The sequence below is a fragment of the Colletes gigas genome, unplaced genomic scaffold, assembly GCF_013123115.1.
Source record: "Colletes gigas isolate AHSC1104 unplaced genomic scaffold, ASM1312311v1 Colletes_gigas_Sc00009, whole genome shotgun sequence".
Taxonomy (NCBI): Eukaryota; Metazoa; Arthropoda; class Insecta; order Hymenoptera; family Colletidae; genus Colletes; species Colletes gigas.
The window spans coordinates 7,700,450-7,727,505 of NW_025106638.1; the positions used below are offsets into that span (position 1 = coordinate 7,700,450).

Genomic DNA, 27,056 nt, shown 5'->3' on the forward strand with positions numbered 1-27,056 from the left:
ACGCGTCCTTTCTCGGTTTCGCTGTTCGGCCATGCTGGTTTGATCGTTTAATTGGCACCACCTTGTAAATTGCGTAAATAATGCATACTGAAAATCTGTACGCCGACGTCTGACATATAAATACTCCTATAATTAACCGGATTCATCAAACGACGGCAGATGCAATCGCTACCCTGTTCACGAATTACGCGAATGCACGAGGCATATTCTCCCCTTCAACGTCCATAAAACGGTGGCGGGGTACGAAGGAGGCAGAAGCAGGGTACTGTGGCGACTATATAGCCTCAACGTGATCCGTCTGGTTGCATACTTTTACACACCACCGGATAGAACAAGCTCTTGTCACGTGACCCTTCCGAGATTTCAGTGGATCCGTAATCCGAGGATCGTTTTTCGAAAACGTGGAACCACCTCTACCAAGGATATTCAATTTCTGCTGTCAGACACCATGAAAATTCTCGTGAGTCCCTTCGATAATTAATAACAACATTAAAAGCACAATTAAAAATCGTGAAACCGAAGTTTAAAAATACTTTTCGAAGATTTCAAAATTAACACCGGCGGTCTCTTATTTACCTCGATTTTAATTTTTAAAATTCCTTCTTTATTTAAACAGTGTTGCGAAAAATAATACTTTCAAAGCGTTCGACGATTCATTAATTCCGTACGGTAGTCGCGAGATTTAAGATATTTTCACGACGATTAGCCGCGAAGGAGATTTGGAAGTAACTCGAAGGATATATCGGCAATATGTATTCGCTTTTAATTGGTAGATTAATGCAGAGGCTTCCTCGAGTTTTTCAAGAACATGCTTTGTAACGCGTATCGTTCGATCTTAAATCTTTCGCGAGATACGGTACAATTAAATATAACTCAAAAGTGTGATAGAATTAAAATACAATTACGAGATAATAAGTTAATCACCTCGCTAACAACGTAATATGATCACCGATGCAGATTATATAAGTCCATTTAAATTCATACGTTTCGAAGGAAGCGCGTTCCCAACGAAATCGATATCTATATATTCTTTGGCTCCCAATCATTTTGTCGAACAATGAGATTCCTCTGACGCGAATTAATCGGCGGATTAATAGCGGCGATAAAATAGTTGTGAGGAATGCGATGCATAAATTTCATATAAGTATTCATAAGTAATGTACTTGGCCTGCCCACTTGTGACCCATCTATCGGCCCTTCTGCATGACTAATACGCATAATAAAGCAAATGCGCAACACTAGCCTCTGTGAAAGTTGAAATAACATCGAAAGAATCCGTTTCAAACTCAATCATTTACCTGATAAAATTTTTCATATTTTTATCTGAATAAAAATCACTTGTTACTAGTCGCAATCGATAAAATAAATTTATAATTCGATTATCGTTAAATTTTTAGCTTTTAAAGATTTTTCCAAAAATAAGTGAATAAATTTGCTAATTGAATAATTTTATATTATAATGTGTGCAAGTGTTCTCGTAATATTTAAAAACTTTCCTCCGGCCGTGTCATAACTGGATAAGGTCTAACGATTTCCTCGTAGATAATATTCTTTCCTCTATAATTACACGACCAATTTTATAGATTTTCCATTACTTTACACACCTACACAGAAATCGGTGCATTTGTGGAATTATTTAATATATTTCAAAACCAAAATACATGTTTTCCAAGAATATATTAATATATTTTTCATTTTTCCTTTTCTCTGTAAAAACCATGTTACTATTATCTAAAAAGTTACATTTAATTCTTCCCCCGTTTGAAGAATTAAAATTTGAATGAATTCCTGTTAAATTTAAATGGAAATCAATATATTTAAAAACTAAAAAAGTTGCTTCATATCTCAATTTATCCAAGAATATGTTAATACATTTAGACATGTATTTCATTACATTTAATTTCACCCATTTGAAGAATTAAAAATTTTAATTTAATTCTTGCTAAGTTAAATATTAATTTTCCAGCTAACCTGACTCAGCCATCGACAGAGTAATAATTGATGCGTTTTTGTCTTCCCAGATGCTTTTGTTCGGATTCATGGCGGTGGCCTGCGCCCAAGTCAATAGATACCCGTACAATCCTGATTATTATGGCAGACGTTTCGCCATATTGCGACAATCGCAAGACTCTTCTCCGGATGGATCGTACTCCTACAGGTGAGATCGTCCTTCTACAACGTCCTGAACGTCGACAGAACGATAAGCGACGTCGAGGTACGTTTCCGCAAACGCGATCTCGACACGCTCGAAGTATCTCGTTTATTCTCGGTACTAAAAACCACACGCCAACCGTACGTGCACGTCACCTTTCCATCTATCCTGTTATCGACTACTTTGCGAGATGATATTGTCAAATTTTCGGTCTCTAAAGCGCCTTGAGGTCCGCCATTTTGAATAAGAAACGCAAATGTTCAGGAAAAATAAGTTTCCTTTCTCCCACACGACAAAATTATTTCACATCTGTTCTGTTCAGTCACTATTTTTATTTGCACGTCACCTTTCCATCTATTCTATTATCGATTATTTATTTACGAGATAATATTGTCAAATTTTCGGTCTCTGACGCGCCTTGAGGTCCGCCATTTTGAATAAGAAACGCAAATGTTCAGGAAAAATAAGTTTCCTTTCTCCCACACGACAAAATTATTTCACATCTGTTCTGGTCAGTCACTATTTTTAATTGCACGTGTTCAACTTTGCAGACGTATTAGCACTTTTTATTAATTTTTCTTTGTTTATATATCTCTTATTGCAAAATAGGTACCATGTATTGACAATGTTCTAATTTGAAATTGAAAGTAGGACTTTGAAATTGTTTTTTGACCGATGTTTGTTATTTATATTTCTCAAGTTTTTGGCGAAAATGCAGTGTTTTTGTCAAATCTAATTATTTAGTATTTGCCGAAGCGTGAATAAGAAACGAATTAAGGACGGGTTCCCCTGTACGGCTGACCGATATTTGACACTTTCTACTGCACCTCGGTCTGCCTTATGCAGTCGTTGCATTTATTTGAAAAGTATTTAATATATAAATATACGTTTAAGTAGTGCATTGGTGTTAATTTTTCAAATTTATCATTCACGGAAACGTCAATCATTTTGCAGATCTTCGGGATGAATATTTCAAATTAAAATATAGTTTAAATACTATGAGATGCTTAATAATTGTTAAAATCTTACGAAATGTCGAAATTTTTATTTAATTATTCGTAATCGTAATGTCTTCGAATTAGTTAAAATCGAGCAGTTGAAATAGTGCTGTTAATACCGATGTTTACAGACACGAAAACAAGTAGAAATAGCGAGCAATGGACAGACACGTTACCCAAATCATACTCAATCAATTGAATTTTCAAAATCGACTCGAAGACAGATTCTCACGGTTATATTTATTTAATTATTTATTCAACAGTCTTCGATAATCGTCAATATCGACCATGGTTCTTTGTCTCCTTGATGGTCGTTCGGTTCGTGAACCTGTTTACCATTTTCAATAGAGTCTGCTAACACTATCGAGAAGTTTAGAAATTTTCTTATGCTTCGTCATAAATAACGTACACGTTAGCATATTGTTAAACACTTTTTTTTTACCCGTCGTGCATTCATTGAAGAATATTCCAATCGCTGTATTCTCGCTATCAATCTATTTTAAATACTTCGTCAAGATTTATGCGAATTTGATTCTTTCGTATCTCATCTGGTGGGTCTTGATATTAACGATAATCTTCGTTGTCAAATAATTTACATTTAACGTGTTGCAAAAGAGTCTGAAAAGAATTTTGAAAAAGTAGAATTTATTTTATGAAAGGGTTGATGGGACTAGGGTCGATTTCGAATTGTTTATTATTGTTTGGCTACTGTGCAGAGCTGCAAAGGTGTAGTGATCGTCTCAGACCTATTTTGACGTCAAACGGTGGCTAATCAAAGGTGGGGGACTGGGTGGAGTTTTGCTAACGTCTCTGCACACCTTTTTAACACCCTGTACATTCTCACAGTTACACTTTTTTATATGACACACATTTCTATCGCTGCAGCGTTGCAACCGATGTCAAGGCGGATGCAACGACGCGTAACAACGCGATCCACGAGTGACCTTGGGCACGAAAAATGGTCAAGGTCGTTCGAAGGTCACGTAATTACACACCATTTCCATCAAGATTAACTGAAACACCGTAGAGACAAAAAAAAATTTAACTATACTTAAGGTTCACTATTGAACAAAACTTTTTATAGGTCCACTAACACCGAAACAATCTAAACCTCGAATACTAAAAATTTAAAATAAATTTTTGTTTAAAAATCATCCCCGAACCCGGACACAGAAATTTTCTATTTTTCTGAAGGGGAGGGAGGACCCCAAAGAACTTGAGAACCACTCGTTTCGTACAATGTAGCATCCAATGAAAATTATTTGAGAACAACGAAGAAGATTTCGAGTCGATAAAAATGGACGATTGGTTAAGCACCAGTTTAGAACCGATGACCACGCGAGGTGCACGAAGGAGGGAGCGAGAGAGGAACGGAATAAGAGGAAGAGGAGGTGGTTCTACAGGATACTCAGCTGTGAAAAGATATCTAATTAGCTTTGATGTTAATCATTCGTGTTAGACGGCTACGCAGTTAGCAATAACACATTGCACAATAGAATAATTACAATCGACCTACCTACCTACCTACGTACTGTCTACTGCACTTTGAGGTCGGGTGGCTAGAGCCCCTCCTATGACATTTGTCGTTTAACAAATCGGGCATGCTCCACCTCGATGGTGGCGCTTTCGACGAATGATCGACGATTTTTCACGTACAAAACGGCCTGCCATTTTCCACAATAATAAATTACTCTTATGAAGTCGTTGTGGGCGACTAAACGATGACCTTATTCCGCGCGAGATACGACAATGAAATGTAATATGCATCGCTGTGACTCGCTCGGATAACATATTATTAATATGTTGCCAGCTTCTCGTTGCACGTTACAACAATGGGATCTCTTGCACCTATGCCACTAACACGAGCAAACTCGAATAATAATCGACGAGGAATGTTTTATTCAAAAGTTTCCTTCGACTCGTTTTAAATATTTCGATTCTAATTTAATTTTTTATTTAAACAAGAACTTTGATGCTGACGAGTAACAGTTTTAATAATATAGAGTATTGAAAAAATATATTTATTATATATTTTACCTTGGACTTTAGAAAAATGTGACTGATTGAGGTTATGTGACACCGTTGAGGTTGTGCGACGATCAGTGTTTTTAAATTGTTCTGTCCTTTTCAGTTACGACACGGAAAATGGGATATCCGTGGCGGAGCAAGGAGTGCCGAAGTTTGCTGCACCAAATCAGATCGAATCCGTGAGGGGACAATTTAGTTACACTGCACCGGACGGTACACCGATTTTGGTGACTTACACCGCCGACGAAAATGGCTTCCAAGCGAACGGGGCCCATCTACCGACGCCACCGCCAATACCAGTAGCGATACAGCGTGCCTTGGCCCATAATGCAGCCCATCCCGAGGAGGAAGAACCCTACAGAAGATACTAACAGACGTCGTTTGTGTCTCGATTATGCTTACACCGAGACAGACTTAGACAGTACAACATAGACGAACGAAACAATTTTTTAAACGGGAACATGATGTTTTAAATAATAATCTTCGAAATAGTATGTCGAGTAACCCGTTGTTTCGTAAAATGACTTTTGTACTTAGTTGCAAGAAGAAAAGAATAATAAGGGACCGGAAACAGACATGGTGTACTTTTAATACAAATAAATTTCTATTGTTCGTTTGTTTTTTTAACGTGTCGAGTATAGAAGTGATTTTATGTATTCAGAAAATGTTGAAATTAAATTAATATCAAGAAATACTTCGTTATTGTTGTAATGAATATTTAGGGAATTTTTAAAACGATGCAGCGAAACTATAGTTTGCGCTTTGAATGATGGCCAAACTGTGTAACGAACGGTAGATAAAACAGTCTTCGGATTGATACAAAGAAATCGATAGTTAAATTAATTTTTTCTATGTTGTACTGTCAGTTAATTTATTAACCAATGACTGGACCAATCTCGAAATCCTGCCAGAAAGACTAGCGCTTTGCTTCACTGATTCTAACGCGAAGCCTCTACTTTATCGACCGTGCTAGATTTATGTTATGTGTTCTTGAATCATCTTCTAATCAATTAGTACGTTTACTTTCCCCATAACTATGGAAAGCAAAGTTGATACTTCTATTTACTTTAAAATTAAAGACAAACGCATAGAAAGATAAGACGAGAGTGGGGATACGAAGAAAATAAGATGTTTGGTTTAGGTACACAGATACGAGAATGTTTCTGTGTTACAGTACGTTATATTATGCCTATGTTACTAAAATGTATAATATGTGTGTATAAATATATATTCATACGAATATCATAACAAAAATGCTGTATTTTTAGTTTATAAAATAACAATTTATTGACGATGCAAAGTTTATTACAAATAATTATTTATTTGATATTCTTCGTTTGAACACATTTTTGTTTAAACAATTCAAACATCGATTAATATTAATTCCAGCTATCGAATGCAACGTGGACCCCCTAAGATGGAGGAAACTTTTTTTTCGAGGAAAAATTATGGGAATGCTTTCCAAATATTAATAGTAATTTAAGTGCTCGAATTGCATTTATCGCGCGTTTGTGACATCGATCGAACAATACGAAAAAATTTCGACAAGCAGACCCTCACGGTGACCGTCTGATCTCTTGCTTTGTGAAAGTTTGTATTATACAACCATGGTTTATGTAGCTGTTTGAACCATAATTATGAAGTGTGTGGGGTAGTACAACCTGTCATGCGGCGCGATCCTGTTGGATAGGAGTGTAACTCTGCCATAAAACCCGGTGTAGTGCAAGTTTGATGAACGACAGCTTGGAACGTGTGTGGCCGTTCAACGGCCACTTAGGAAAGATTCTCTTGTACAATCTCAGGTGTGAAACAGAAGTGTTGAACCGTAAGAACGACTACACTCCGCGTCAAAATCTTGGTAGACGCTCGAATTTTTCCTATTTTTCGAAATTATCACAACGTAAATGGATCTTTCAGAAAATTTAACGAAAACTTCAAATCACATCGATAAATAAAATGGCGTCTGTACTGGAGGAAGAAACGAAGGAAAGTGTAACAATAATTTATAAAAAAAATGTGCACCAAAAGAACGTTAGAATATATATATAAATAAAAAAACAAACTATCAAATCCCTCTGATACACAGTGTACATTTAATTCTGAATTTTGTCTATACTTAAATTTTACGAAATGCACGAAATACAGGGTTGTTATAATTTTTGTCACGGAGTGTACTTATGGTCAATACTGTTTTTCATTATGTTTCTGTGGGAAAACGGCGTACAGCGAGCAAGTACAATTATCGTTGCACCTCGTTGTGTCGACTCATTGTATGATAAATCGTTGCAGCACTATTACAAAACAATTAGCCACCGAGACTGTTGTGTTTCCCAATGTTAATCGTCTACGAAAACTGTGCATCGAAGTATCCACCGTGGCGTGACAATTCACTCCGACAAATTTAATCGAAAATCCTCCCGAAGGGGAGGGGCACGAGGTGCCATTGTCGACGCAAAAGTGAACGTAGAAATGTTCGTTAAATGGTACCAAGTTATGTGATTTTAATAGGTGTGAGATTTTAGGGAGAATAACCCAAGTGCCAATCGGATTAATGCTAATGGTAATCGTAATATCACGCTAAAGGTGAGTCAGTGAAAGCAAATCATCGGTTTCTTGTCCATTGCACAACGACCGACCCATCGACCGACCGCACGAAGGCAGGTAAAAGGATTTCAACGCATCCCACGCACCGTCTTGTCGACCTTATAATTCATAACTAAAATTTGTCACTACATAACAACTACTTGATATACGAGTCTATATTGCAGCAAGTATTTCGATCCGTAACAGAGACGTTTCAATTTCGAGCTTCTTCGTACAGTCGAAACGCACGAAGACTGGGCACAAGCGCTATATACGCTAATATTAATTATTTTCAAGTGACGTAAAACAGCAGAAAATACGTGAAACGTACGATCGTTTGCTACAAAATGTGTAGGGTGTTTGGCCACACCTGGGAAAACATATTATATTGTATTTTCAGTAAAGAATTTTTTTCTCGAAAGTGCGTAGGATTTCGGAGGTATGTGTATTCACCAAAAATGGGTGTATTTAACCCCAGAGCTTAGAAATAATTTTTTTAGAACGATTCGAAATTTTGTTTTCGCCTGTCGATTTTTCTTTAAAATTCGTTTTTGATTTTTAGTAATTTTGTTTAACGCCCTATAGAAAAGTTGTCTAATACTTTTTTGTAGGTACCCATGAGCTCTACTTCAGAAAAAAGTTTCATTGAAATATATTCACTATTGTAGGAGTTATGGCTGTTCGAAAATTGAACCATTTTTATGTGGTTTTTCTCACTTTACGGGGTCAAGGAACAACTTTTTCAATATTATTAGAATTTTTACGTATTCTCCGCTAAAATATGCGTTGTTTGCCGCTTGAAACATTAAAATCCTCCAATCCGTTCAGAAATTATGACGTTTTGATGATACGCACGATATTTTGGAGTGACATTTCTGGCCTGAAATTATATTTTCGGTAAGGAATTTTTTTCTCGGAAATAGTTAGGAATTCGAGGGTATCTGTATTGACCAAAAGTAATTGTAATTAACTCTCGCAACTAAAAATCATTTTTTCAGAACGATTTGAAATTTTTTTTTCGCCGAAAAATTTCACATTTACTCGAATTTTTTTCTCGTTAGTGCGTAGGATTTCGGGAGTATGTCTATTCATAAAAAATGATTGTAATTGACCCCAGAAATCGAAAATAATTTTTACAGAATGATTTGAAATTTTTTAATAACTTTTTAAAGGAATCTCAATCAAGAAATTGATGTTTTTGATTTTCGTCTTATTTTGACCACTAGAATCTCCCATTAAAATTTTTCCCCGAGATGTCCAAGCAACCTGTATATGTATATTGCCTTAAATTAAAACGATGAAATTCTGATGTTTCCTGGAGTTTTATTACTTCGACTTTTAGGAATATATCGTACTAAAGTATACTTGCAATAGTGAAGATAAAATATGAACGTAGAATGTTTTAGTAGTTTCTATTCCTAAATTAATTTTTATCACGTCGAATACTTTGTTACCAGAATAGTTGACTGGGGAGCGATCCTAGAGATTAATGGATCGATGAGATCGAATCTGACAAGACGAATTCCTTTCAGCGTTCGTCATAAGAAGCAAGAAAAGAAGGGTACAATGGGAGTGGTCATCCGACTACAATTTACATTTCATAATTTGTATATGAAAGGCACTCGTAGAAATATCTTCGTTTTTTTTCGAGAATCTCCGTTCGACTTCGAACGACTAATATTCCCCCAGTTTGGAACAACTTTCTATCCGAATTATTTTGTAAGGGCTCGTTTCGTAAATAGAGGCAAAAGTTGAACCGGCTATCAGGAAAATTAAAACTAAGGCAAAGGGAGGAAAGAAAACGAAAAAACGAGATTTTGTTGGAAAATGCGAGTGCACGAATTCGCTCTGCGCAGTGGCCCGGAAACTACTTTGTGGCCAAAATTAAAAACGACTGAAAACTGTTTGGAAACTCTGTGACACGCGTTTACAGTAATTTATTTCAAGAATTCTATTAAAAAAATTTTCTGCTCAAAATTCATTACAAAACTACGACTTTTTGGGAGTTAAACGACACAAAAATATTGATATCGTAGTTATGAATCGTTGGTTGCTTCGATGGTCCCCAATTAGAAATGTTTTAGCTCATTGAATAATTAAAAAACTGAGAGGAGGGTGTTTCAATGGAATTCAAAGGGTGGCTTTTTAATTTAAATCAATATTATCATATGCTTCGATATTTCCAGTTACACTCTTGTATTTCCTGGGAAAGTAACCTTTGGTTTTGGGCTATTACCTTTGCTCTATCAAACAGTATTATGTTGTAGCAATTTAATTTTCCATTACGACCGATAGCCCAATTTCGAACGATCGTTGATGTATACTTTTCCTATTTAAGTTTTCGAATTTCAATGTTTTCTTTCCTGGAAAATTTAATAAAATTTGTTGAAAAATCCAAAATTAAAAATTGCGATTTCAAAGGGTCAGTTTTGAATTGAAGCAACTAGGTCAGTTTGTTTAAACACGATGGTTGAAAAATTGAATTTTGGTCACAAATTGCTTGTCTCCAGAGACCACCATGGCCTGGGAGGTTAACCTTCTGAAGCATCTAACCTAGACGCGGCTAACCTCTACGCGTCGAGTCGCACGAACTGCTATGAAGTAACAATGCTAGTGCTTAACGCTATGATCCACGCCATTCAGCAGACGATGGCATAATAATTTTATGCGCACCTCCCATAACGGGCGCTTAGGAGAGGGTCCTCTACCAGCTACGTTTGTCCATTCTATGATAATGCGGACTACCTTTTTACCCTAACCTAAACAGAGTCCAAAAATAATCCCTAAAAATCTGTATGAGAAAAAAATCACTAATAAAACGATGCTCGTTGTTCGAGTTGAGAATATCAAGAGTCCTAGAAAAATGTTTAACTTGAAATTTTTCATCGTCCAATTTTTTCCCCAGTCCCTTGTAAGTGATATCAATTGTTAAAAAATATTATAAAACTACAATTTCGTAGGGGATGATCTGTAAAACTTCACTGGCGAAATAATAGGGACAATCGTGGCGCAATCAGTGAAGCATCTTGTGAAAGTCGATCAATACCGCGAATTTGCATTAATAATCGTCACGTTTCGATGCTCACTCTTGCGTAGAAGATTTAACTGTTGCAACTTTTCGTTACATTCTTAAATTATGTAATTAGTTTTAATTTCAATTATATAAATAGGAGACTGCAAATACACTGTTTTATTTTTGTAAGTTTTAAAAGAAACAATTGGCTTTTGTTAGAGGGGGAATTAGTTACAGAATTACATAGATGCTAATGGAGACTTTAATGCATAAAGTTTGGCTATTTATAAGTAAGAATTAAAGTTACTAAAAAGGGGTGAAAATTAATTTTAATCTATAGATATTATTTCCTGTAACTTTTTACTAATTTGGAAACGGTTAAACGGTATCGGATGTCACCCGATAGCTACGCGACTCATCGATTTGGCTCATCCCCACCACTGGCGCAACCACGCTTGGGTCACCACCCTCGGGGATCTTTTCTAAGCGTCGAGCTATAGAATACGCTCTTTACCTACGCGTGTTTCTCGCGGTGAGTGCGTATTTGTGTCGCCACACCCTTGCCCAAGATTATGACAGCGCTCGACGGTCCATTTTTTAAACAAATACTCGCATCCTGAAGACGAAGCTTCAAACAAAAAAAAAAAGGTAAAGAACAATTCGAATCGGCTTCGTACATTTTATCTAGCCTCGTAAAATTATTATATCTCGAGTATCCATATTACATTTAGTCGAACATTCCTTTAAGCAGTGTTTCTCAAACTGAGATCCCCGTTAGTGGTGAACTATAAATAAAAAAAAATATTTGAATTATTTTAGATATTGGAATTTATCAACGTCTTAACGAAATTGCTGGATGTCGTGATCAGTTTGAATATTTAGGCGAAATAAAATAATTCGTCGTTGAGAAGGTGAAACGTTTTTATGGAATTTGATTTATATTCCAAAACAATATACTATACAATTCACGAAAGATCAACGGAGATTCTACGAGAGTAGTTTGCTGCATCATTCGGTATTTACACAATTTCATGCTCAATTACAAACGACGGCCAGATTAGGTAACACACACCGCTCAGATAATCCGATTAGATAAATACCGTCTACTATTCTTGCGCTCTAACGTGTCAAACACGTAACAATGCCTGTTATTGTTTGTCACAGTTTGTCACTTTTGCTCGTTCTTGCAATTTTTATATTTCACATTAAAACAATAACAAAATCCTCTGTGATCGATGGCAACAAAGAACTTGGTTAAAATTTCTGTCCTAAATTCTACATTACAGATATATTAATTAATTTCTTCCTATTTCGCAGATATTTTAAAAATAGTTTTCGATTCCCTAGCATTTTAAAAAACTAAGAATCATTTCACCAAATTACAATTACCGAATTTCCTCGACGCCAAGACTTCGAATACCACAATTCGTATATTAAAATTTCTATTATTTAAACGAAATTGGACAATGTCTATCCTTCGTTGTTCTTGCTCAGGGCTGAATGGAATTTTACGACGTCTCGATTACATAAGGCTGGTTTCGAAACCCGGTCTAGCAAGTTTTGAAAAAAAAAAAAACTGACTCGTCCACAAAATTTTTCGTGAAAGCTTAACCCGAGATGATTCCAGATCTTACGATGTGGCGGGGCAGATTGCAAGCGTTGCTTGGATCTAGTTTGACCTTTCTCGTTTTATTAACCACGTCAGCTCAAGTATGCCCCATCATCTCAGCAACGCTTCGACTCTCATAAAGAAACGGATAGAGCGCATACCTTCGGGATCCTCCCAGATGAGCAACGAACCTAGAAATTATGCAAACTGATCGGTTGCACAGAGTTCTGAATCCGGTTGAACATTGCCTTCCGAATTGCGTCCGCCAACGTCGCTGTGGATCTCGGTGATCTGACCTTCTCTGGATCTCCAGGAAAAACGAGACGTTGCTGGTTTTCAGTTTTTATGAAAAAATCGTCTCGATCCTCCGGCCAACGTCTCCTACGACAACGTATAATAATAAATTAACGTTACCATCCGCAGAAATAATTTCCATCGTTCGTGTTTAATTTTTACATAAAACGTACTGCCAAAAATATAATAATACAAACATGTGTACGTAAAGAGAAAATTATATAACTGTTTAAATAAATTTATTGCGCGGATATAAAAGTTCGAGAATCCCACCCCTACGTTGTTCAACGTTTGTTAGGGAATAAAACAGTTCCTCGAAGAAATTAAAATTTAAATAATAATCATATGCTCGTACTGTTTGAGTTTCAGCGATATGTTAATAAATCGACAACTTTTCGAATGGCACGATTACACGCATTGATATAACTTTTCCTCTTCCCCACGGTAGTTTCTGCACTTTTCAACCCATGTCACAACAATAATCGTTCGTATGCGAATTGACTGACATCATTAGGTACTCATTGCTCGAACCTGATAATGTTAAGTTTACATCAATCGTTATCTTGAATAGAAAAGTCACATAAATTCTCGTTAGTCATCTACTTTTAGTTGGTTTTTGTTAATGATCGGTGTAAAGAATTTCATTAAATAAAATTACCAAATATTATATTTTATTACATCCGATGCTTGCCACCTAATTGCCTGGAATTAAACATTTTAAAGATATATTTAAAGAAAACAAATTTAGAACCTTACAGAGATTCGCTAGAAAGTAAGTTTACAACCTTTTACGGTCTGGAATGACCTTTGGTTGTAACCTCTTGAACTGGTTTCAGCAACCACCGTTTGATTAGGGACTACAAAAATGAAGCATTCCGTCTGAAAAGAAATTCCCTGACAATTTAACGAGCCATGTCATAAAAATGCTCGAACGTTTCAATTCAAAAGTAAAAACTGAAATCTATCAAAGAATCGAGCCGAGACTAGTTTTGTTTCAAGAAATGTGAAAGTAGACATATTGTAACGAAGTCAAAAATAGAAATATTAAACGAGAAAGATAATTCAACAAGTTACACGAATATCTAAGTTTGATAAAAAGAAATCAGTTTAAGATAGACTGCATTAAAAAAAAAAATTATTAAATGACCCAAGAATAATTTCGCTAAAATTTAAAAGAACGATCAATAAATAAATAGCCAACGATATACGACAAATACGATACGCGACAAAACAGATTGCTACTGACTGATGTTTGTCGTTGAACGATACGTGTGTACCCGCGGTAACATTAATGTTAGAATCTAAGGTCCCCGCGAATAGGGTTGAGGTGGGGCAATGATACGAGGGCGACTAGATGTTCCGAAGAGAGTGGCTAAATGCATGAACAAGGAGAACGGGAAGGGAAAATCTTCCTGCGCGTCTTCATATAAATGCTGGCACTACTTGCACATGGTATTGCAGATTCGGTCTTCCTCAAATCGACATCACGACATAGAAACGGTCATCATGCAACATTTAGTGAGTGATCGCTATACACGCTCGAAGAAGTGACGTGAAACATAAGTGAATCTTGATATAAGAACTATCAGAATCAGATCTATTAACATTTTAATCGATTGGCAAGGAGCTCCTCGTTCGCCAGTATTGCCCCATCTTCTATACTTTGGCGAAAGCTCTTGGCCTCCATCTTGTTATTCTCGAAACTTCACTTCTAAATATTTTACACTGGCTGGATAACTCGTAAACTATATCAAAACATATTAAAACGCATTATTTTTATCGTTACGGATAATTTGGAAAAATTTGTAAAATTTTTTTTAATACCATCGTGTAAAAAAATTCTGGATTTGTATGATTGCAGTTCTTCGTCTTCGCGTTGTTCTGCTGCGCCGCGGGGCAATTCGGATCGTACCGGGGTTTCCCGAATCAGAACGCATACAGACCTACGCCAGCGCCGAATTACCAGCAGCCATTGCAGCCTCAGTACTCCCCACAGTACAAGTACGTAATTACATTCAGAATTGGTTCAGAGACGATTTTCACCTACCTGATCGAATAACGACACGCAATTTTTTCTTCCAGTTCACCCGGAAGGTTTATAGCCATCCGCAGCCAACAGAAAGACACTTATCCGGATGGAACTTACACTTTTAGCTACGACACCGAGAATGGAATTTCCGTCGCTGAGAGCGGCCGTCCTCAAGGCACTGGACAGGGCCAGAGCGAGGTAAATTTAAATATTAATTAAAATCCTCGACCACTTAAAAAAATATAGATCGACAAATTTTGCTGGATCATGTAATTTAAACCTTACAAATTATTTTTATCGATTCGCACATACGATATTTTAAGCTTCAAGTTTGCGACAGTGCACATCAATATCGTATATTGGTTAAGAGAAATCCTCTAGCTTATACTATGTTCCTATTGTCAGCCAATTCGAGTTAAACTTGGAATGTAAATGTATTTAACCAAGTATGCATCTAATTTATATAATTATCCACCTAGACTACCTATTGCAGGCATTGGAAAAACTACCAAAAATAAACGACGTATTTTTAAGTATATTTATCCAGAAAAAGGACAACTTTAAACAGTTAGAAATCGTTCAAAATTGCATGTATCTCTTTCCAGGTTGTCCAAGGCAGATTCTCGTATAACGCGCCAGATGGCACTCCTATCACTGTGGAGTACACTGCCGACGAAAATGGCTTTCATCCTCAAGGTGCACACTTGCCAACCCCGCCACCAATTCCAGAAGCCATCAGACGAGCCCTCGCTGCCAATCCTCCCGGACCCGACGATTCAGACTACAGACAACCCTACAACTCGAACCCCTACCGAAGATATTAGGCGAAATCTACTGACCAAATGATTGCAAACAATTCGAGACTTGAATTGATTCGTTATTGCCTTGTAAACCGACATGATGTTTGTACATACACCGTGAAATAACAGAGAGACGTAAATTTCCACTATGTAACAGTCATTATACGATAATACGAATAAATTCTCCTATTTGTTTACACATTTTATCTTTTATCTATTCACATCTCTTTAACATAACCTCTCGTAAAACCTTTATAAGTGTTCTAATTTCCACTACATGTTCACCGAATGACAGTTCGGGCTGAGAGTCTGAGACAGCCTGACATTACCGTACAAGTTGTTTTTTCACACATTATAAAACGAATTAAATAAAATATAGAAGATAAAATTAATCGATAACATGCTTTCCTCCACTATTCCCCAAAGATTTTTCTTCTTCGAAACCAACCATAACCAAAAGTCTCTCTTAAAGTTTTTCTTAACCTCCAAGTGCTACCTCGATAATACCTTTTTTACATTCTACGAATCGAGAAAATCCTATTTTTGACATTCTCCAAGTTTGAATGCACTATTATCCTTAGGTTTAGAAATGCTTGAGGTGTTATGCCCGTGTTGAAACTTGCATAACATTATATACTTGAATTGAATATCGTTCGTTTACGGAATGATTCAGAATTAAAATGCATTGGATGAACTATTCCTGAATAGGGAGACTCTACAGAATTTATCGAAGAATGAATAACAATGGAAGTCGACAAACGGCTAGCATTTTAATTAAATAGTTCTTGTGCTTCTGCTATTGTAGCTAATTACACCATTACTGTTTTTAAATTTAGCCCAAACGTACTGTTTTACATCGATTACAATGGGCACGATTTTCAATACATGGAATTCTTATTTTGACCTTTCGAAGTTTCACTTATTCTGAAGGTACTGTTTTACATAAATTATTGCGGGTACAATCTTCAATATTACATCGTGGAACTGTTAGACCTTTTCAAGTATCGATCAGATTTCATTGTTTAAAATTCTTATTCTTTTTTGTTACTTTTATATAACTACTCTCTTCGATCTGAACTATTTTACCATTAAAAATGATAAATAACCCCATCTTGTATTCTCGACTGATTATTACTAAACTGATACATAACACAAATATAAATGACAATAATTACATCATGTTATTCAACATTTATAAATATTAACATTTCATTCAATAATTCTAAATATACGGCTGCAGGAGAAATGAAAAGGTTACGGCAGACGTTCGTGAAAACACAACACTAATAGACCATAATTAGTAATACGCAATAATTATAGTTCCAGTGCGTATAATAAAAATATCCATTACGAAATTATAACGTTATACGCAAACAATAAGATTTTACAGTAAATACTGGGATTTAGTCGTTAATGCCTGGCCTCACCCAGTAGTCAATGGCGTTTTAAGAGTCGTTTAAAACGCACAGTAAAAATTAGTATTACCTATTTAAATGCCAATAGGAGATACCTAAACGGTACGTAATTTCACACCGATCGGGAATTATACTTATGACTCAAGTTTTTATTCCACAAAGAGCTATTGAAACACGCGCAGAATGCCATTTTCTTCTCAACGATGCTCCTCCGTACATGTATTTAGTGGCGAGCAGTATATAGGCCACAATGGTATACGGAGTGAATGATAAGGTAACTTACAAACTCTTACCTTAATAGTATGGTGGAACGTGCTGGTTGAACTTCAGTTGCACCACGCCTCTGGTTGCACGTAAGAATCGCGGTAAAACGAACAGGGATGGGACGGGATGAATACAAGTGAAAGTGTACTATTGGATCTTTCATTATCTTACATTTTTCTGCAGATCATCTTGGTCAAGGACTAACACGAGGAGTGCAATTTAGGCAGTCTCTACACTTCCTTTGAAAGGTTCATTCACTCGTACGATTAACCGTGGCGTGGCAAAGTTACCTGCAGCCCGGTCGAATTGTATTTTGAACGTGCAATAGCCCATTTTCTGAAAAAAGAACGAAATATCGTTATGTAGGGTACATAATTTTGAGTAAAATAATAATCGAAAGTCGTTCGTTTATATTTTAAAATTATATTACAGAGAAACGAGTCTTTAATTCAATCACTGTCCGAATTAAGTGTATTTGCTCTTTCGTGTAATGTGCTTTACGTTCTCGCAGTAATAATTTTGAAACGCGTAAATCATAGCGTTGCTTCAACGACGCTTCCTGCTATTAAACGTTCTTAATATTCTTTCATAAGCATACAAGATAAAATGGCTACTGTTACAACCTTTCGTTCGATTTGCATAATAGATAGCTAATAAAACGTGTAACGCTTCATTCACAACATTTATTCGATTGAACAGTTATATTCTTATCTGATTGTACTTTAATTACGTGTAATTGCATTTCGAAAGGACATCGAGTAAATACTGATAAAATTAAATTGCTTGTTTAATTTTATTTTGCTCTAGAATTACCAGAAAAAGTAAATTCGGGGATTCCACAGACGCAACCTTTCCTTGTAAGACTATTCGATTAAGGATTACGATAATCGAGTCATTTTAATCATTGATATATTCGAGTTATATCCAAACATAGAAAAATCAATTATATGGCTTGAAAATTGCAATTTGAAACTCAACACGAAAGACCAATAGAATTTTGAACACTCGAGGCAGACTATTTACATCAACCCTATCTTTTAGGTTAAGAGAGGAAACTATACATAGTCATAAAATTCCTGGTGAGGAACAGTTCATGATTCTACACAGATGTCAGTGAAAGTAGTTGCATTGAGGGAGTTTCGTCTCTAACTACAACACGTGGTCAAGTTCCGCCACGAATTGTGTTGCGTGTCTAGTAGGCCCAATCCTACTTATTTTGTGATAGGGTGAAATGAATTCTTATACTCCGTTTAACAATAATAACAAAGAGTCTTTTCCAGCAAGTGCCGCGAAAACGCAGGAAAGAGTCTGAAGCAGTGATGCCAGAAAAGCACCGTCGGGTGCACACTCACACATGCTAGATACGCGTACTTACGTGAGCTCGTGGAGTTTCGGAAAGACGACAAAGGCAAACTGACGCATGCCCTCTTTCTCGATTCTCCGAAGCTGCCCGAAGTAATTTCGGACCGCTTCGTGGGAGTCGAGAGAGAAAGGCTCACATTTGCCTTCTCGCTCTTAACAACTGAAATCCGACCTCCAGTCAACGGCATAGTATTTGGATTCTCGAGCCGAGATTCTCGACTGCCCAGGCATTTTTACTTTCCGACCTACATATGTAGGCGCACAAAAGCAAAGTACCCATAATGAAAAAAAAATTTTGTAAAATTTATTTTACGGAAATACACATTTCAAGACCTCCTGATCATATTTTAATTATTGAAAAAAAAGAAATTTTTTTTTATTACCATGTATGAGCACACATATGTATATTATTATTACGATTGAGTATAAATAGCTAAATGAATTTAAATGAAACTTTACATTTAAGTTTTATGTTCTCATTTCAAAGTCCGGTTAGACTTTGACTATAATCAGTCCATGGATAATAATGATTATACCTCTTGTTTCATAGTTGTTCCGATATATGTATAGGCATAATGTATAAAAAATCTTTTAAATGTTTCATATAAATCTTAGGACGAATTAAATTTTATATATGTTATGCAGACGCGTAGAATGGAATTAGGAATTAAGAAATACGTAGGGTATTCGTATACATGCTTTATTCCCGTTCTTTCAGCGTCGGAAAAACAAATGAGCCCGTCCTGGGCCTAGAACCTCGCCTTTGCCGTCAGCCTTCTCCCCCATCGGTAGGGGTGGGAGTGTTGACGGACGAAGGCCAGACGCGGTCCCTTGCCAGCGCCTCGGCTTGGGCCTCGGCTTGGGCCTCGCCTTTTCCCGACGCCTTACATATAAAAAAAATTATATAAACTTTTTCTCTATCTTCTCTAGAAAAGAAAAAATTAAATGAAATCTTATACATTACATGCTTACTTAAATCGCATTGAAAACGAATACCACAAATGTTTTAGAATAATGTGCAAAATGTGATTACGATTTTCGCTAAGACAAATTGAAAACTCGGTTCTAACAAGGAAAAGTTGGAATGGTACCCGATTTTGGGTTAGGTTTTACTTTGAGATATTATTAAAGTTATTACAGATACTTATCTTCAGAAATAGAAATACATTCAACAACCCGCGTGGCGTGAATGACAAGGTATTTGCCTGCAAGTTCCGAGCTTCTTCTGCTCTGCAGGTTCAAACCCTGCCAAAACAAATCCTTTTTTTTTATTTTTTCAATCATATTTTAATCGTACACTAAATGTGACATTATATTTTTGTCTGACCTTCGAATATTTTTTTTTTAAAGTTGAATTTAACCAATTACATTTAACATATGTTATTTTCAATGTACGAAGTACATGAATCTGGATGGTACTTTTCGTAAAAACAGTGAAAACATAACAATTTCAAGCACCACCTACATCTAATGAAAGTTCTGTTTTCACAGAAATAACAAAATTTTGTATTAACTCTGATGGAAAGGCCGCTTCATTTACATTGATAAAATGTGAACGATTTTCGGATAGTCTTACCTTGTAGCTCGTACTTTTTACCTTATACTTCAGGTAAAAAGGGATATAGCTGGGAAAAACAGTTTTATGACATTACCTGCTAACTTATGTTACTGTTCTACAATGAAACGCTATGTTTTGTACCTTTAAAAATATTCGACTATGTCCTTTTAAAATTTAAGATACAACCCATACTTTGTATTAAACTGGCAAACGGGATCACTTTTCCTTTGTTTCTAGTTAGTTCTATTTAGTTCGTCATAACAAATTGATACGGTTATCTCAAAACAATCGAGGAAAATCATTATTAATTAATTTCTGCAATTATTAATTCTACTGTTTTGTTTATGTTATAAAAGTAAGAACTCTTCTTATTGAAAAATACCACAGCGTGCACAATACTGGTAAAGAGTGGAATCTCATTTTAATTTATTAATTTTCAATCTTAAGGTATTTTGATTTTCAAAAATCGTATTAATAATATACATATGTGCGCTCATACATGGTAATAAAAAAAAATTTCTTTTTTTTCAATAATTAAAATATGATCAGGAGGTCTTAAAACGTGTATTTCCGTAAAATAAATTTTACAACATCTTTTTTTCATTATGGGTACTTTGCTTATGTGCGCCTACATAGGTCGGAAAGTAAAAATGCCTGGGCAGTCGAGAATCTCGGCTCGAGAATCCAAATCGTATGCCGTTGACGGGAGGTCGGATTTCAGTTGTTAAGAGCGAGAAGGCAAATGTGAGCCTTTCTCTCTCGACTTCCACGAAGCGGTCCGAAATTACTTCGGGCAGCTTCGGAGAATCGAGAAAGAGGGCATGTGTGAGTGTGCACCCGACGGTGCTTTTCTGGCATCACTGACTGGTCTGAAGGACGCGCTTGCGCCATGCTGCGCTGCGCGAGCAGCCTTATGGCGAGTTTACACGAGCTGCAGTGTGGACGAGATTGCAAGTCTCGACCTCACAGCATTTTTGCACGTAATCTAAGGAAAACATAGCCTCAAAATTGATTTATTTCGTTGTTCATATAAGAGTGAAAGAAACAAGTTCGTTAAACGTTTAAAAAATGCCGGATTACTTGGGAACTGATATGCGTAAGATGAAGGCCGACGACGAAAAGGAGGAGAAAGAAATAAAATGTACGTGTTAATGTGTATAAATTATTGGTTTCTTTGAATAGTATATCGCTCATTTATCGTATTTTTTAGCTCTGGATGAAGGGGACATCGCTTTGCTCAAAACTTATGTAGGTGAAATTCTATACATTTTTCGACAAAGAAAGTACAAAATTTTGCTAATATTACGAAGAATAATATAAATACTTTATATAGGGCCAAGGACAATATACGAAAAGCATTAAAACCGTCGAGGAGGATATTCAAACAATAATCAAACGTGTCAACGAATTAACAGGAATTAAAGAATCTGACACTGGTTTAGCACCACCTGCTCTTTGGGATCTAACTGCAGACAAACAAATTTTACAAAATGAGCAACCATTGCAAGTTGCTCGGTGCACGAAAATAATCAATGCTGACTCTGATGATCCAAAATATATTATAAACGTGAAACAGTTTGCTAAATTCGTGGTTGATTTAGCAGATTCGGTTGCTCCAACTGATATCGAAGAAGGCATGCGTGTGGGAGTAGATCGTAATAAGTACCAAATTCATATTCCACTGCCACCTAAAATTGATCCAACTGTGACTATGATGCAAGTCGAAGAAAAGCCTGATGTGACCTACAGTGATGTTGGTGGTTGTAAAGAACAAATTGAGAAATTAAGAGAAGTTGTTGAAACTCCTCTGTTACATGTTAGTATTTTATCATATTTTTCCTTTATTGTTATAGTCTCTTGCATATATGAAAAATAACTTGATTAATTCATTGCAGCCCGAAAAATTCATTAATCTGGGAATAGAACCACCTAAAGGAGTATTGTTGTTCGGCCCACCAGGCACAGGGAAAACTTTGTGCGCTAGGGCCGTCGCTAATAGGACGGACGCGTGTTTCATACGTGTTATTGGTTCCGAATTGGTGCAGAAGTATGTCGGCGAGGTACGTATTAATACGTACATAACCGAATGTTTTGTGCTTTTACAATGAATATTAAATTGAAAATAATAACAGGGTGCGCGTATGGTGAGAGAATTGTTCGAAATGGCGCGTAGTAAAAAAGCATGCTTGATATTCTTCGATGAAATTGACGCTATCGGAGGAGCTCGTTTCGATGACGGAGCTGGCGGCGATAACGAAGTACAACGTACTATGTTGGAACTGATCAATCAATTAGATGGGTAAGAATCGTTTTTTCTAGATTATGATTTCGTATTACGTATTTTAAATAATTAAATAAAATTAATGTCCACGATTCTTAATGTTACAGTTTCGATCCGAGGGGTAATATCAAAGTATTAATGGCAACAAATAGACCCGACACATTAGATCCAGCGTTGATGCGACCAGGACGTCTAGACCGGAAAGTAGAATTTGGATTACCCGACTTGGAAGGTCGAACGCACATTTTCAAAATTCACGCGCGTTCTATGAGTGTCGAAAGGGACATAAGATTCGAACTTCTCGCGCGTTTGTGCCCTAACAGTACCGGAGCCGAAATTCGTTCCGTTTGCACCGAGGCGGGCATGTTCGCTATTCGCGCGCGTCGTAAAGTAGCGACGGAAAAAGACTTTCTAGAAGCCGTAAACAAAGTCATTAAATCTTACGCTAAATTCTCTGCAACGCCCAAATATATGACTTACAATTAAACACATCATTGAATATTCTATTTGTATGCATTGATATTGTAACGCTGTTTATCGAAAAAAACAATTAATTGTTGATTATAATTACGTAATAAATTGAAGTCTGCTTTATTTTTTAATATTATATTTCCTTATAAAAAAGTATCATTCGCATCTGTACATCGTTGCTGGTTTAAGAAATAGAATCTGCTTTTCCGATATCACGGAATTCGAATTTCAGCGGCGCGTCAGGTTTGTTGATCAACAAAGATAATATTCCAAGTTGACCGCCATGCCAAGAAAATTTTAGCTGTCTGGAGATCTGTATGGAGAAATGAACAATATAAAATATATGTCTTGATAAGTATGTATAACCTAACTTAACCTAAGTAATTTGAAATATAATTAGAAGTTGTATCAGGGGGCTAATTCTAATTATTATGAACTTTAATCGTTAAACTCCAATTGATATTACGAAAAATAGGAACTTACCCGTAATAGGAGTACTTGCATATTTTGTTCCGCAAAGCGTCTGGCTATACAAGAACGGGGGCCATGTCCAAAGGGTAATAACACGTACGGATGTACTGATTTTCCACAGACTGCTTTATTTTCCGAGTTTTCACGAAGCCACCTTTCTGGTATGAACGAGTCGGGATTACTAAAATATTCGGGGAGCCGACAAATAATTTGATTTTGCGTCACAACCACGGTCTAGAAGGTATAAGTGGAAATGTACGTTATATAGACTTTTGGTGTAATTAGGTTAATACAAATTGAATAAATAATGTTTTTTTTTTTAAAACATACCCCTTTGGGTATTTTGTAACCACTAATAATGACGTCAGTTTGCAAAATGCGACCTACTCCGACAGAAATTGGATTTAATCGCAAACTTTCTTTTATAACAGCTTTGGTGTACATAGCATTTCGTAAAACATCAGCTGTCACTGGTTGATCATGACGAGGTAATAATTGCGTTGCTTCGGATCTCAATTTTTCCTGTATATCTTGATTCCGTGCAAGATGATATAATGTAAAAGCTGTACTGTAGGTAGTCTAAAATGTGTTGCAAATTTCATTCAATTGCATTATTTCTCCATATCGTGTTCGCGAAAAATACTTGTAACTGTTGCATATTGAGAAATGATATTTACGGTGTCTATGCCAGCAAGTAACATGTCACAAGCCATGCCCACAACGTCCTTGATATCCAGAGCAGGATTTTCTAAATAAGCATTTAGAAATGATTTATTTTGTCGAGCTTCTTTATCTTTTTTCAGGGATACCAGTTCTAATGCAATTCTAATACATCGGTAAAACATAAAACATAACGTGTAGCAATTAAAAATATATTAAATTGCAATGTATAGGAAAAATCTACATTAAAATAAATTTAAATAGTTTGTTTATTACGAAGTGTATAAAGTATAGTTAATATTAAAACTCTCAGGTATACACGATTTTTCTACTACAAACATTATTTACTATTTTTGTACCTTGTTAGCGTAAATACTCGATTGTTATTAATAATATTTAAAGAAATATTTATTTAGATTTTGCTTACGTTTCCATATACATTTGAGCTTTACGTAGCTTTCGGTATAATGGCGTTTCAAAATACCGCCATAACTGAAATCCATTATCCAGCTTTAAGATTGCACTGTTCGTTGCAAGAGCAGCCTTAATCAATTTTGAACTTCTGGAATTTTCGCATCTTTCTTTTTTTGAGAAGCTGTTGAGCCTTACATCGAAAACAACTAGACACGTCACTGAAACAGCATATTTACAACGAACACGAATAAGAGATAGAAATAATTTCAAATTGGCTACTATTGTTTCATTTATTAAATTTACAGAAATTGTCTAAAATAACAATATACAATTACGTTCGAGGTATAAGCGCGATAAAATCGGTAGGAAATCCTCAAACTTTTCTTTGCTGCATAATTCAACAAATTCCTGCACAACATGGTTTGTTTCTTCTAAATAATTCATCACATCTTGAGGTTTGCTGGTAACTTTTTGAAATTCTTTGCGCAACCTCCACCATTCTGGTCCATTTCTAAATTTTACGAAAGCATGTTAGATCACAACATTTACTTTAGATACAAAATTAAGTCTATGACTTCGAAATACGTTGAATTGATTTTTTGTTAGAAATGACTTTTAGAGAAATTAATTCCAATAGCTTTGATTATTTTTATTACGTGGGTAATAGGCCTCCAGTGTTGTACACGTCTTTCCGATCTTTTCGGTATTTTAGAAGAGCCAAGTGACTCCTTCTTTCTGGATGCAAACCAGATTCCGCTTTAAAAATCTCGGCTATATCTTCCGGCCGATAGATCCACACAATATTTACACGCGGCACTATTTCTTCGCGCACTATGGGCCCGAAACTTTTCAATTTTCTCACTCCACTCTCGTATAGATTTGTAAAACTATATTCCCCTGCATTCCAATTTATAATAATGTAAACGTAACTGGATCACAATAACACTTATACAATAAAGTTTTAGAAGTGGGGAGAGAGGGGGTCTGTACCCTTCGAGGGGCCTTATTTTTTCAAATAGAAATTTCTTTAAGCATGTTTCAAGTATTCCTAAAATACTACATCGTAAAAGAAAGTTTCTGAATCTATGTTCATATGACCTAATTCCATACTTAAGTAGAGAAGTACCAAAGTGGGACTTATTTCGAAGCCATCCTATATTCGGCCAACCCTGGGAAAAAACTTTAATGGAAGATTCTAGAGGCCAAAATAAGACGAAAATCAAAAATATCAATTTCTTGACTGAGGCTTCGTTAAAAAGTTATTAACAATTAAACTAAAAAATTTCAAATCGTCCTGGAAAAATTATTTTCGATCGCGGGGGTCAATTACAATCATTTTTTATCATTACAATTATCTTCGAATTCCTACGCACTTTCGAGAAAAAAATTCCTTACCGAAAATCTAATTAGGTGCCTAAATTCAACGAAAAAAAAATTTCAAATCGTTCTGGAAAAATTATTTTCGGTTGCGGGGGTGAATTACAATCATTTTTGATGAATACACATACCTCCGAAATCCTATTCACTTTCTAGAAAATAATTCGAGAAGGTGTGAAATTTTACAACAAAAAAAAAAGTTTCAAATCGTCCAAAAAAAATTATTGTCAGTTGCGGGGATCAATTACAATCATTTTTGGTCAATAGACATACTCTCGAAATTCTACGCATTTTCGAGAAAAAAATTCAGTATGGGTGGAACTTCAAACGTTAATAACTTTTTAATGAAGCCTCCATCAACAAATTGGTATTCTTGATTTTCGTCTTATTTTCGCCTCTAGAATCCCCCATTAAAATTTTTCCCAGGGGTGGCCGAACACACTGTATATGTATATTAAAAACAAATTAATCAAACGGTACAAATAATAAAATGTCCCCAATGTATGGTATTAAATCTGTATCGCAATTATTTTATGTAATTTTAAATGTTGCATTAAAGAAGAAACGTTTTAATTAATAATAAACATCTTCGTATAAATAATTATTCTTACCAGTTAATGGTAGATATTTGTAAAGCGTTCCGATAATGGGTAAAGATTTTGGTCCAGGCACATCCTCGAAAGGCCTTGGTTGAAAACCGTTCGCTACGGTCCTGCGTACCGCAAAGTTATCACAGACAAATTGGTGACGCAGTTTCTTTTTAGGCACAGACTGATTGCATCTGCTCAGCCGCGTATACATTGCGCTTGCACGATCGTTCACACAACAAATTACGAGTACAAGTTACAAATCGTGATGGAATATCTTCAACAACGATCCAGAAACAACACATCTACGTCGTATGGATTTTATAGACTATGTATCCGAATCTTTTAAAGCCTTGCGACGCGAAGTATGCTTCTGCCTCTTCTGATTTCATGGTCTCTTTCTTACTTTGGTCCTTCGTTCCCTGTTCACGTCACACGTAGAATTCCAATGAGCTGCATATCTTCGCATGAATTCGATGCGGCGCGATAAAACGTATCATTGATGGATTTTGTTACTCGATAAAATTCTTACAAAAAATTTGGAGCGTTTAGATTTTTCGATTAATACTAACAATTTTTTTGTATGGAATCGGTAAATCAAAGAACAGTACAAATCCAAAGTATCGTCAATGTTATTAATTTTATAGCGCCATCGCAATTTAAACACTATTATACTGGCCCAGATTAATG

The 27,056-nt window shown here is 35.9% G+C and overlaps 4 protein-coding genes across 4 annotated transcripts; 3 read left to right on the top strand and 1 right to left on the bottom strand.

Moving 5' to 3' along the window:
• Positions 1 to 301: 301 nt before the first annotated feature.
• On the top strand, positions 302 to 6,466 carry LOC122397556 (endocuticle structural glycoprotein SgAbd-1-like). Its single transcript, XM_043396797.1, has 3 exons — positions 302 to 460; positions 2,022 to 2,158; positions 5,282 to 6,466. The coding sequence occupies exons 1-3, from the start codon at positions 449 to 451 to the stop codon at positions 5,547 to 5,549; spliced, it is 417 nt and encodes a 138-aa protein (XP_043252732.1). The 5' UTR covers positions 302 to 448; the 3' UTR covers positions 5,550 to 6,466.
• A 1,226-nt stretch (positions 6,467 to 7,692) lies between these two features.
• On the top strand, positions 7,693 to 15,635 carry LOC122397557 (endocuticle structural glycoprotein SgAbd-2-like; the record flags this gene model as incomplete). The annotated part of the gene is made up of 4 exons (XM_043396798.1): positions 7,693 to 7,761; positions 14,539 to 14,678; positions 14,760 to 14,904; positions 15,312 to 15,635. Coding segments are annotated over 4 exons (573 nt in total), but the record flags the coding sequence as incomplete, so codon positions are not given.
• A 5,415-nt stretch (positions 15,636 to 21,050) lies between these two features.
• On the top strand, positions 21,051 to 22,992 carry LOC122397117 (26S proteasome regulatory subunit 7). Its single transcript, XM_043396013.1, has 6 exons — positions 21,051 to 21,246; positions 21,316 to 21,353; positions 21,439 to 21,921; positions 22,001 to 22,165; positions 22,238 to 22,404; positions 22,494 to 22,992. Exons 1-6 carry the CDS (start codon positions 21,174 to 21,176, stop codon positions 22,870 to 22,872), a joined length of 1,305 nt encoding a protein of 434 aa, XP_043251948.1. The 5' UTR covers positions 21,051 to 21,173; the 3' UTR covers positions 22,873 to 22,992.
• Positions 22,993 to 23,023: 31 nt separating this feature from the next.
• LOC122397116 (cytochrome P450 302a1, mitochondrial-like) lies at positions 23,024 to 26,773 on the bottom strand. Its single transcript, XM_043396012.1, has 8 exons — positions 26,391 to 26,773; positions 25,059 to 25,299; positions 24,738 to 24,913; positions 24,416 to 24,620; positions 24,006 to 24,153; positions 23,659 to 23,907; positions 23,341 to 23,562; positions 23,024 to 23,170 (listed from the first exon to the last, which is right to left on the bottom strand). Exons 1-8 carry the CDS (start codon positions 26,578 to 26,580, stop codon positions 23,042 to 23,044), a joined length of 1,560 nt encoding a protein of 519 aa, XP_043251947.1. The 5' UTR covers positions 26,581 to 26,773; the 3' UTR covers positions 23,024 to 23,041.
• Positions 26,774 to 27,056: the final 283 nt, after the last annotated feature.

Excerpts from the sequence above, each read along its gene's own strand:
- LOC122397117 (XM_043396013.1), top strand. The coding sequence starts at position 21,174 with ATGCCGGATTACTTGGGAACTGATATGCGTAAGATGAAGGCCGACGAC. Across the intron at positions 21,247-21,315 it reads GGAGGAGAAAGAAATAAAAT|CTCTGGATGAAGGGGACATC; the intron begins GTACGTGTTAAT and ends CGTATTTTTTAG. Across the intron at positions 22,405-22,493 it reads CTGATCAATCAATTAGATGG|TTTCGATCCGAGGGGTAATA; the intron begins GTAAGAATCGTT and ends TTAATGTTACAG.
- LOC122397116 (XM_043396012.1), bottom strand. The coding sequence starts at position 26,580 with ATGTATACGCGGCTGAGCAGATGCAATCAGTCTGTGCCTAAAAAGAAA. Across the intron at positions 24,621-24,737 it reads ATCGCGCTTATACCTCGAAC|TGACGTGTCTAGTTGTTTTC; the intron begins GTAATTGTATAT and ends ATGCTGTTTCAG. Across the intron at positions 23,563-23,658 it reads GTTACAAAATACCCAAAGGG|ACCGTGGTTGTGACGCAAAA; the intron begins GTATGTTTTAAA and ends TATACCTTCTAG.
- LOC122397556 (XM_043396797.1), top strand. Across the intron at positions 2,159-5,281 it reads GATGGATCGTACTCCTACAG|TTACGACACGGAAAATGGGA; the intron begins GTGAGATCGTCC and ends TGTCCTTTTCAG.